The following is an 11,153-nucleotide window of genomic DNA, read 5'->3' as shown; positions in this document are numbered from 1 at the left end:
GATATTAAATAGCCTACTGTTAGAGTTATATAATGTAGTCTTGTGTTTTATTAAAATTTATTATAATTGATATCTCAAAAGGATATGCACTTGTGCGCAGCACTGCAATGCAAGATTTTCATAAAATATAATAACTTGCCATTTCCATTTGTTTCTCACCAAACTCTCAGAATACCTTCAGAATGCACAGGAAATAAGCAGCAGTCATATTTAAAGCAGTTTAAATTAATATTGAGTACTGATTGATGTTCACTTGGATTTTTTTCCCCCATCGAGGGGAAATAACTTAATACTAACTTAATATTTGTAGCCATATGGTAAAATGTATATTTTTAATTGTGTAACGTTACATTCAAAATAACTACAAAATGTCATGCCTTTGAAAAATAAAGAGAACAACAGAATGCGCTGCTTTAGTGCGTCTCGGTCTCTTTGAACATCTTTCTGACGCATGCCACAAACATGAACATGATATATAATTATTTTTTAATTTGGGTTAGTTTTTAACAAGAACTTATTTGTTAGAATTAAATAAACAATATTATAAATAATAAAGTTGTTTTAAATCCGTGTATCATTCGATCATTCGTTTTTTTGATTTAATATTGAAAGTAGAAAAATGAGAAAACGGCTCCTTTTTCGTTATTTTGTTTTTTTCCAAAAAAACGAAAATGAAAATTCAGCTTAAATTTTCATTTTTCGTTCATGGGTGGAAAAATGAATAAACAGCTTGAATATTCGATTTCTACACGTGGGCGGGAATTAAACGCACCTTTCTGCTGATTGGTCAGCCGAAGATCAAACCGTGCCGTCATCAGTTCTTCTGCAGTATCATGCAGCAGAATAATAGTCCTCCACTGCTGCAGTTGTATGGATTCTTAACGCATTTATTGCAACTACATTTAATCTTTTTTCATCAAACAAACAGGCTAATGAATAGCTGGACACAACTCGTACCGGGGCAGAGTCTAGACAGGGCTTTCTTCTGTGTAGATATAAATTATATTCTTTGCATCAGCTGGGCATGGCAGAGTATGATATGACAGCTATCTTAGCCTACCCTGCTCACCCAGTAAGTCTGTTTGTTTGTTTAATTAAGAAATTAATAAATTTGTTTCAAAATATTTTAAACTCTAAGACAAAAAGGAAAGAATAATAAATTGGCTTGGGTTGACCAATGTTCATGCAAGAACTGTCATTCTGACTGACAACCGGAGAACAACCGATATTAAATAGCCTACTGTTAGAGTTATATAATGTAGTCTTGTGTTTTATTAAAATTTATTATAATTGATATCTCAAAAGGATATGCACTTGTGCGCAGCACTGCAATGCAAGATTTTCATAAAATATAATAACTTGCCATTTCCATTTGTTTCTCACCAAACTCTCAGAATACCTTCAGAATGCACAGGAAATAAGCAGCAGTCATATTTAAAGCAGTTTAAATTAATATTGAGTACTGATTGATGTTCACTTGGATTTTTTTCCCCCATCGAGGGGAAATAACTTAATACTAACTTAATATTTGTAGCCATATGGTAAAATGTATATTTTTAATTGTGTAACGTTACATTCAAAATAACTACAAAATGTCATGCCTTTGAAAAATAAAGAGAACAACAGAATGCGCTGCTTTAGTGCGTCTCGGTCTCTTTGAACATCTTTCTGACGCATGCCACAAACATGAACATGATATATAATTATTTTTTAATTTGGGTTAGTTTTTAACAAGAACTTATTTGTTAGAATTAAATAAACAATATTATAATTATTTTATAATGACAGTACATTGAAGATTTGAAAATAACTATAAATAAACTATATATTAATCACTGCATTTTTTTTTCAGAGAGATGCGGTAACCTTTACGTTTTATTTTATGATTTAACATTTGTAAATGGTCTAAAGCAAAATCTTTTAGAGCTCATAATTTGTTTTAAAAATATAACATATTACACGTTAATGAATAAATCATTATATATCAAGTTATTTAGTTTAAGTGTCATGTTTGTGATTTATTTATTTTTTGTTCATGTAAGCTTCTGACCTTTTAAATCAAAATACTCATGATTTTATGGCATCAATTAATGCTTTATTTAATCAGAAACAGTCTAAATATTATTAGTGTATTTTGCTTTCATTTTATTAGAAGTAGGCCAACAGCGCCCCCTACGGAAATAAAACTCCTTACCGAACAGGCATTAGGACCCGGGGGAGGCTGCCGCTGCACGTGCTATCACTGTTTACTCTATCATACACTGAACGCATTCTCAGTTTAAATGCAGCGATCCAAAACATTTAATCCAATCACCATTCAGGCAAAACTTTGCTTCTAGATGAGCCACACTACTGACGTGATCTAATCGCTAGCACACCCTGAGCACATTTGAGTTAATGCATTCCTCTTATCGGCAAGACATATCGGCATAATTTTTCATATCGGGCCGATGCCGATATTTACATTTAAAGCCATTATCGGCCGATTCCGATATTGGTCCAATAATATCGTGCATCCCTATTCTTAATGGATTTACCTGATTTTCCCCAGTTTGAACTGTTGCATCTCTCTTTCTGCTCTTCCAGGAGCCACATTGGCAAAACCATCCTGAGCCAGCCTGCCTGCGTGTCTAAACTCCTGTCTCTGCTCCTGGACCAGCGGCCCTCGCCCAAACTGGTGCTGATCATCCTGCAGCTGTGCCGCGCTGCGCTGCCGCTCATGAGTGTGGAGGATTGTGGGAATGTAGCGCTGCCGTCCTGGAGCTACGCGACGAATGCGCTGGACGCAGAGCAGCAGGAGGCCAGTGATCCTGCCTTCCGCATCGCGTCGCTGCTGCTGGCCAAGCTGGCGGACTACGTGGTGCCAGGTGCGAGAGAATGCAGCTTGGGTTTAATAAAAATAATGAAGGGTCTCTCAAATGTATCATGTTTTATGTGCCTTTGTGTTCAGGCCAAAGACTGTAACCTTCACTCTATAACTGGCTTTGGGGTCGATACAATTTTTGAACATTAAAGTCTGTTCTGCTTTTTGATCAGAAACACAGTACAAACTGTAATATTGTGAAATGTTATTATAATTTAAAATAGCTGTTTTCTATGTGAATATCTGTTCTCAAAGCTGTATTTTCAGCATCATTACTCCAGTCTTCAGTGTCAAATGATCTTCAGAAATCAGTATAATATGCTGATTTGCTGCTCAAGAAACATTTCTGATTATTATCAATGTTGAAAACAATTGTGCTGCCTGATGTTTTTGTGGAAACTGTGATGCAATTAATTTTTCGCAATTATTTGATAAATAGAAAGCTCAAAGAACAGTGTTTATTTCAAATAGACATTTTCTGTAGCTGTATTTTTACTACTTTTTCCAATATTATCATTTTTGGTCATTTAAATACATCCTTGCAACTGAGGGACGTTATAGTTTGCTAAAACTAAAAGAAAAAAATGTTCTGCTTGAAATAACTTAAAATAAATAAATGTAACTTATTTTAATTTCTGCTAGTTGCACAGCATTTCTCATTTTTATTTAGTTTCACTTGATCTACTAAGTTAATTAAAACTGTTTATTTCAGTCTTAGTTTATATAGTTGTAATAAAAACTATATAGACAGTTTTCAAAAATACAAACTAAAAAAAATGTTGAAAATATGCAACAAAATTACTACTTTAACTTAACTTGCCAATTCACAGGTGCTATTTTTTACTTTATTTTACTTTCAGGCACTATTTGTGACCCTGCAGCACAAAAGCAGTGTTAAGTCGCTGGGGTATATTTGTAGCAATAGCCAACAATACATTTTATGGGTCAAAATTATTGAGGTTTCTTTTATGCCAAAAATCATTAGGATATTAAGTAAAGATCATGTTCCATGAAGATATTATGTAAATGTCCTACTGCAAATATATCAAAACTTAGTTTTTGATTAGTAATATGCACCCTCAGATTCTAGATTTTCAAATAGTTGTATCTCGGCCAAATATTGTCCGATCCTAACAAACCATAATTCAATGAAAAGCTTATTTATTCAGCTTTCAGATGATGCATAAATCTGAAATTTGAAAAATTGACCCTTATGACTGGTTTTGTGGTCCAGGGTCACATTTGATCATTTATTTATGTATTAATAATTTACCTGTAATAGTTCTAATATTACCTAATGCTTTATCAACATGCTTATGTAATTTTTTTATGTCCTCTCTTAGGTTTCCAGACGTTGCTCTCCCCCAGCGCCTCTGAGGCCGACACCAGTCTGACACGGGCCTGTCCGAAGAGCAGTGCTAAGACCGACAGAGACACTAGCGAGGAGGGTGAAGCCGTGGATGGCAAGCTGTCCATTTTCATCCATAAGAGAGAAGACCAGTCGTCCCATGAGGTGCTTCAGCCGTTACTCAGGTAAAACACACTCACCTCATTGAACACTTCAGTTCTGACACAAAGTTATGATTGACGTCAGTGCTTGCGTGACGCCTTGCAGCAGCTCAGAGGGTCGTCCTTTCCGCCTCGGCACCGGAGCGAACATGGAGAAGGTGGTGAAGATGGATCGGGACATGACGAAGGTCAGCTCTGGTTTAGTGGCGATGGGTTTGGGGAGCAGAAAGCAATGCTGGAAGAGTGAAATGCCTGTGTTCTGCAGAGCGGCTGCTGTGAGGTGATCACGGAGGAGGCTTCGTCTGCTCTGCGGAAAGCCAATAAGTGGGCTCAGTCTGGGCTTATTGTTAGTGTGGGTCCTCCGATAGAGAGCACAGGCCAGGAGAATGCTGGGATATCCACCACAGGTGACAAGAAGAAAAGCGCCCAGTCTACAGTGTGCAGAGAGAGGAACGCTGAGCTGGCTCGGTAAGCATCTTCATAAGGTCTTCCAGTTTTATGTGCTGCATACCTGCATACTCATTGCCTTTCAGTGAAATGTGATTCGTGCAAATCAGAGGAGTTTTTATATCTGAAGAGGATTGACTGTCTTTGGAAAGGTTTTGATGGCATTTTCTTTTCATCTTACCTCCTTGTTATACCTAATAAAGCAGGGCTATTTTAGTATCATTGAGATGCTATTATAATTTTTCTTAATATTTAGAATATATATTTTTAAATATATTCTGTTTTCATTTTAATTTTAGTAATTTTATGTGATTTTGTCATTTTAGTAGTTTAAAAAAAATCTATTTAGCTTTAATTCAATTTTAGTTGATTTAGTACATGTTTTTTATTTTATTTTGGTCACTTCGTTTTAAGGTCCAATTCTCACCATTAACAAACAATTAACTAAGACTTTTGCCTCAATGAACTACTAATTTGCTTCTTATTAATATTTAGTAAAGTAGTTAACTTAAGGTATTTGCTCATGCAGAATATGTGCTTTATATGGACTAATAAACAGCCAATATGTTAATAATAGGCATGCTAATAAGCAACTATTTAATAGTGAGAACTGGTCGCTACACTGAAGTGTTACATTTATTTTAGTTAAAGTTTATTTTACTTCAAGTAACAATAATTGTTTTATGGTTTTAGTTTGTTAACTATAATAACCCTGTTATAGAGTAATGTTTATTTGTTTGTATTGTTTAAGGACAGTGCTGAAAGTGAAGAATTTAAGACATAAATATTAGTAATGTAACTTGCAGTGTAAAATAATTATTATAATGATCACTTATTTGAGTTAAAACAATATAATATTAATATTAATAATAATAAGCCCTAAATACGTGTCGTCATACTGTATATATAAATAATTTGAAAACAAAAACAGTCCAAAAAAAACACTTAAAAATATGTAATATTTTATCAGTTTATTTTGCATGCCAAGTAACCATTAACCAACTATGAACATGTAAATATGTAATTAAATTATTGAAATATTCACTTAAAATTTTGAAGGGTGCTTTAAGTAAATATTTTATGTTGACAAAAACGTTTGAGAATTTCTGACATTATCATTTATTGAGGTCTGTCATTTTATAAAACATTTTTTTGTCAAAACTTGTGTCATTTGAACTCTGAAGTTGTTAAAATCATAGTTTTTACAGTTTAGGATGTTACTGTAGGCATTGTGACATTTCAAACCAACGTCGCTACCTAAACAACAAGTAATTCTAATATCACAATTTTCCAAAATGATTTCAACGGCTGATTCCAAGAAGTTTCTAGAAGGAGAAATGACTGAAACTCTTTGATTTGACACACAGCTCGGATCCGGTGCGTCCCTTCATCAGCGGTCATGTGGCGAACAGCATGGCTGCGGAGGTCATCGCTCTGCTGCACAGTCTCCTGACCGCACCAGAGTCCAACACGGCTCAAATATGGACCAGCACCGCAGAAAAGGTGCGCTGCGCTCTTTCGTTCCCTAACAAGGGCTCAATTACAGCTGGCCTTAAAATCAAATCTAAAATACAGTTTGTGTTTTGTGTTCACTCCATACTCCTCTCCGTCAGGTGTTGTCCAGGGCCTTGATGTACATCCCTCAGTTAGGCAAGCACGCTGAGAGTATTCTGGAGAGTGGCAACAGCAGCGGCAGGAAGTTAGCCAAACTGCAGGCCATTGGCCGACAGGCCGTGGCGGCTCTCTGCGCACTGGGAGGATTCAAGGAGACCATCAAGATCGGTTCTGAAGTCCAGGTGAGCCATTACTCTAAATTAGAGCCCGACCGATATATCGTTTTGCCGATATTATCGGCCGATATGAGCCTGTCGCAGATAAATCGGTATCGGCGAATATGCCGCCGATATGACATTTTTTTTACAGAACATAAAATGCTTGTAAATGGTGTAATTACGTAGTTTGTCCAGCAGAGCGTGCTCCATTGTTTGCTACTGGCGACCTGGATGAAACGCTTTAAAGCTTAAAGGAACACTCCACTATTTTTTAAAATAGGCCCATTTTCCAACTCCCCTAGAGTTAAACAGTTGAGTTTTACCGTTTTCAAATCCATTCAGCCGATCTCGGGGTCTGGCGGTAGCACTTTTATCTGTAGCTTAGCATAGATCATTGAATCTGATTAGACCGTTAGCATCTCGCTCAAAAATGACCAAAGAGTTTCTATATTTTTCCTATTTAAAACTTCACTCTTCTGTAGTTACATCGTGTACTAAGACCGACGGAAAATGAAAAGTTGCGATTTTCTAGGCCGATATGGCTAGGAACTATACTCCCATTCCGGCGTAATAATCAAGGAACTTTGCTGCCGTACCATGTGTGCAGCAGCTGCAATGATATTACGCAGCACCTGAAAATAGTTCCGTCGGACTTAGTACACGATGTAACTACAGAAGAGTCGAGTTTTAAATAGGAAAAATATAGAAACTCTTTGGTCATTTTTGAGCAAGAAAAATTTTGAACGGCCATATCTCCATAACGGCACGGCGGATCCGCACCAAATTCGGGGGATCCCAAATCGAGTGTACGTCTCGAGGTCCCCTTTCGAATGAGACCACCACTAGTAAGTTTTGTCTGTGTGTGAAGACAGTAGCGCAAATCCGTGAATGAATGTTGTGAAGTGATATAAACTTCAACGGAATAAAGTTGAATGGAATTGAATTGAAATAAAGTTGAATAAACTTCAACTTTACTGTTCAGTGCACTGATGTAACAAAGTTTATTGTTAAATGCCCTGCCTCCATTACATATCTTTGTCATGTCATTATAAGTGTTTGATCACCACATTTGAGTGATCATTGCATAAAATGTGTTTATGTATACAGTATATATTCTGTTTATGTATATACTGTATTCTATATATAGTACCAGTCAAAAGTTTGGACACACGAATGGGAAAGTACTGGTACTGTACTATAATATACACAAAGAATATCAGCCGATATGCGACCCTGGAGCACAAAACCAGTCATAATCGAAATTGAGATTTATGCATCATCTGAAAGCTGAATAAATAGCTTTCCATTGATGTATGGTTTGTTAGGATCGAGACAATATTTGGTCGAGATACAACTATTTGAAAATCTAGAATCTGAGAGTGCAAAAAAAATCTAAATATTGAGAAAATCATCTTTAAAGTTGTCCAAATGAAGTTCTTAGCAATGCATATTACTGATCAAAAATTAAGTTTTGATATATTTACGGTAGGAAATTTACAAAATATCTTCATGGAACATGATCTTTACTTAATATCCTAATGATTTTTGGCATAAAAGAAAAATCAATAATTTTGACCCATACAATGTATTTTTAGCTATTGCTACAAATATCCCCCAGCGACTTAACACTGCTTTTGTGCTCCAGGGTCACAAATATCGATATCGGCCTTTTTTACTCCCTAATATCGGTATCGGGCCCCAAAAAACCCATATCGGTCGGGCTCTACTCGAAATAGACACGGTTTTTAGCAGATTAATTGTTTCAGATATTCACATGACTAGTATCTTGCTGAAGTGTTTGTTCTCGGTGGCAGGTGGTGGGTAAAGGTGTGTTGGACAGTGTTGGGGTCGTCATATCCATTAATGAGCAGGAGGGGATCGCCACGGTCAGGTTTCCTTCCTGCGAGTATCGGCGCACGAGCAAAGCGTCGGATATCCTCACCGTGCCCATATCCCGCCTCTGCACCCCTCGCTCTGAGGTAATCGCCTCTGAAACGTCTGCAGAACGGCAGAATTTCAAATGTTTTGCATTGAATAATGAAAATGTTTTCTGTCACAGATTCATTGCTCATTATTGTCTACCTCATCCTCGACTCTGTGACGTGGAATTATTCATTTCTACTCATAATGCTCTTTGTTATTAACTTGTGAAAATTAACTTTAGCATACTTTTTAAAAAAGTAGCTGATTGTTACAGAAATAACACACTTTAATATACTAAAGTGCGAACTGTATCAACACTCAAGTGCCCGTTAATTGCAATCACATTTTTTTTTCCATTTTAATAAATGCATTTAGCTGAACTTAAGTGTTTTTGACCCACTTAAGTAGGACTCGAGTGCATCTTTATATGCAGTTTTATAATTACTTCTGTAGTATGAAATATGGTAAAAGTGCTGCTGAATGTACTGACAAGCATTTATGACTAAAATATACTTTATTTCTATTGAAACTTGTATGTCATGTATTTAAATCTATTTTAAATTACTAATTTGTAATGAAGTTGCCGTTTAGTGCATTTACAGTCTTTTAACTTTAAATGTAATATTGAATAACACACTACAGTTAAAATGATAATCAAGTACTGTACATGTGCTTTAGTTTGTTAGTCAACACGACAAATGATTATTAAAACAACGTCAAATTAAAAGTCTTTACTTTTTACTAAGTGCATTTTAACTTAACACGTGCTTTTGTTTTCTCTTCACCTTTGAGTTATTTTAGTACTTTCATTTAAACTTAATTTATTTCAGTTCGTTGCCAAGGCAACATTTCTAATGATTTAATATTTATAATTTATTTCATTTCAATCTTTCAATTTCAACTAATGAAAAAATGTTAATGTTAACCGATTCTTTTTTTTTTTCTTCAATAAATGTTGTATTTTTAATAGTTTTAGTTAACAATAACAATTTAGACCACAACTTCTTATTAAACATGACATGACATTTTATGCAAACATGCTTTCAATCAAGACATCCGTACTTCATTGGAATTAAATAACTCTCTATTAAAGATGTGGAATCATCTTGGTTAGTTAGTTAGTTAGTTAGTTAACAAAGAATTTGTAAATATAAAGTAACAACCCACTGTTTACTTACTAGGGATGTAACGATTCACTCAACTCACGATTCGATTCGATTTTTAAGACAAATTATAAATTAAATGTGTCCTTTTATTATTGCTTGGATAAAATACTGTACGTTTCTTTGTGAAATTGAAATATATGATACTATACTAATATAGCACTTGCATATTATTGCTCTTTTGTTGGTTTTGATTGTTTCTATGGTCCTCATTTGTTAGTCGCTTTGTATAAAAGCATCTGCTAAATAACAAAATTTAAATATAATGTAAATGTAAGTAACAAAACTAAATTGAAATTTTAAAACAAGCCCCAAATCAAATAAATAAGTAACACAAATAAAGGCTTTGTCTGTGCTCTCAATTTCAACTAATGAAAAAATGTTAATGTTAACCGATTCTTTTTTTTTTTCTTCAATAAATGTTGTATTTTTAATAGTTTTAGTTAACAATAACAATTTAGACCACAACTTCTTATTAAACATGACATGACATTTTATGCAAACATGCTTTCAATCAAGACATCCGTACTTCATTGGAATTAAATAACTCTCTATTAAAGATGTGGAATCATCTTGGTTAGTTAGTTAGTTAGTTAGTTAGTTAACAAACAATTTGTAAATATAAAGTAACAACCCACTGTTTACTTACTAGGGATGTAACGATTCACTCAACTCACGATTCGATTCGATTTTTAAGACAAATTATAAATTAAATGTGTCCTTTTATTATTGCTTGGATAAAATACTGTACGTTTCTTTGTGAAATTGAAATATATGATACTATACTAATATAGCACTTGCATATTATTGCTCTTTTGTTGGTTTTGATTGTTTCTATGGTCCTCATTTGTTAGTCGCTTTGTATAAAAGCATCTGCTAAATAACAAAATTTAAATATAATGTAAATGTAAGTAACAAAACTAAATTGAAATTTTAAAACAAGTTTAAAATAAGCCCCAAATAAAATAAATATCTTCATATAAACAAACTAAGGCTTTGTCTGTGCTCTTTCCTTTTAAAATTAGAGGCAACCAATGCATTTTAATCATGATCCAAACAAAGATGCTGCATACATGCAACATGAGCAGTTTTTAAACTAAACTGGATTGTATAATTTCGAAATTTGAAGCAAAAACAGAATGGTTTGACTTCAGTTTTGTGAAACTATGCATAAAAAATATCTGCATGAAACCGAAACAGCAGACGAGCTGAACGAGACGCAGATTCACTCTCTGCCAGCAGGTGGCGCTTAAAGCATTTCCTTGGTTTCCGCTGTAAACAAAGCAGCGCTGCACTTATGAACTTTAATATGCATTATACAGAGGCAAGAGGAAAAGAAAAAATACCATCGAAAGACGTAAGTAAGTTCCCCTCAGACATACATTCATATAGACTCCTACACCTAAATGAATCGCGATTTGTTTAGCATCTCAACCGATTTGAATCGTCACATATTTAAATCGATTTTCAACCGGC

General features: G+C 34.7%; 1 protein-coding gene across 1 annotated transcript in view; it reads left to right on the top strand.

Moving 5' to 3' along the window:
• LOC107550171 (probable E3 ubiquitin-protein ligase HECTD4) overlaps window positions 1-11,153 on the top strand; it is a 112,965-nt gene that overhangs the window by 59,577 nt on the left and 42,235 nt on the right. Inside the window, exons 36-39 of the mRNA XM_016231408.1 lie at window positions 4,638-4,840; window positions 6,187-6,322; window positions 6,433-6,615; window positions 8,406-8,570. Of these exons, the coding sequence (XP_016086894.1) occupies window positions 4,638-4,840; window positions 6,187-6,322; window positions 6,433-6,615; window positions 8,406-8,570 (687 nt within the window). The remainder of the gene's footprint in view (window positions 1-4,637; window positions 4,841-6,186; window positions 6,323-6,432; window positions 6,616-8,405; window positions 8,571-11,153) is intronic.

This window comes from Sinocyclocheilus grahami, unplaced genomic scaffold (assembly GCF_001515645.1).
Source record: "Sinocyclocheilus grahami isolate Dianchi unplaced genomic scaffold, SAMN03320097.WGS_v1.1 scaffold390.1, whole genome shotgun sequence".
NCBI lineage: Eukaryota > Metazoa > Chordata > Actinopteri > Cypriniformes > Cyprinidae > Sinocyclocheilus > Sinocyclocheilus grahami.
Note: the sequence above shows the minus strand (reverse complement) of the source record. Positions and strands in the feature narration are given on the sequence as shown.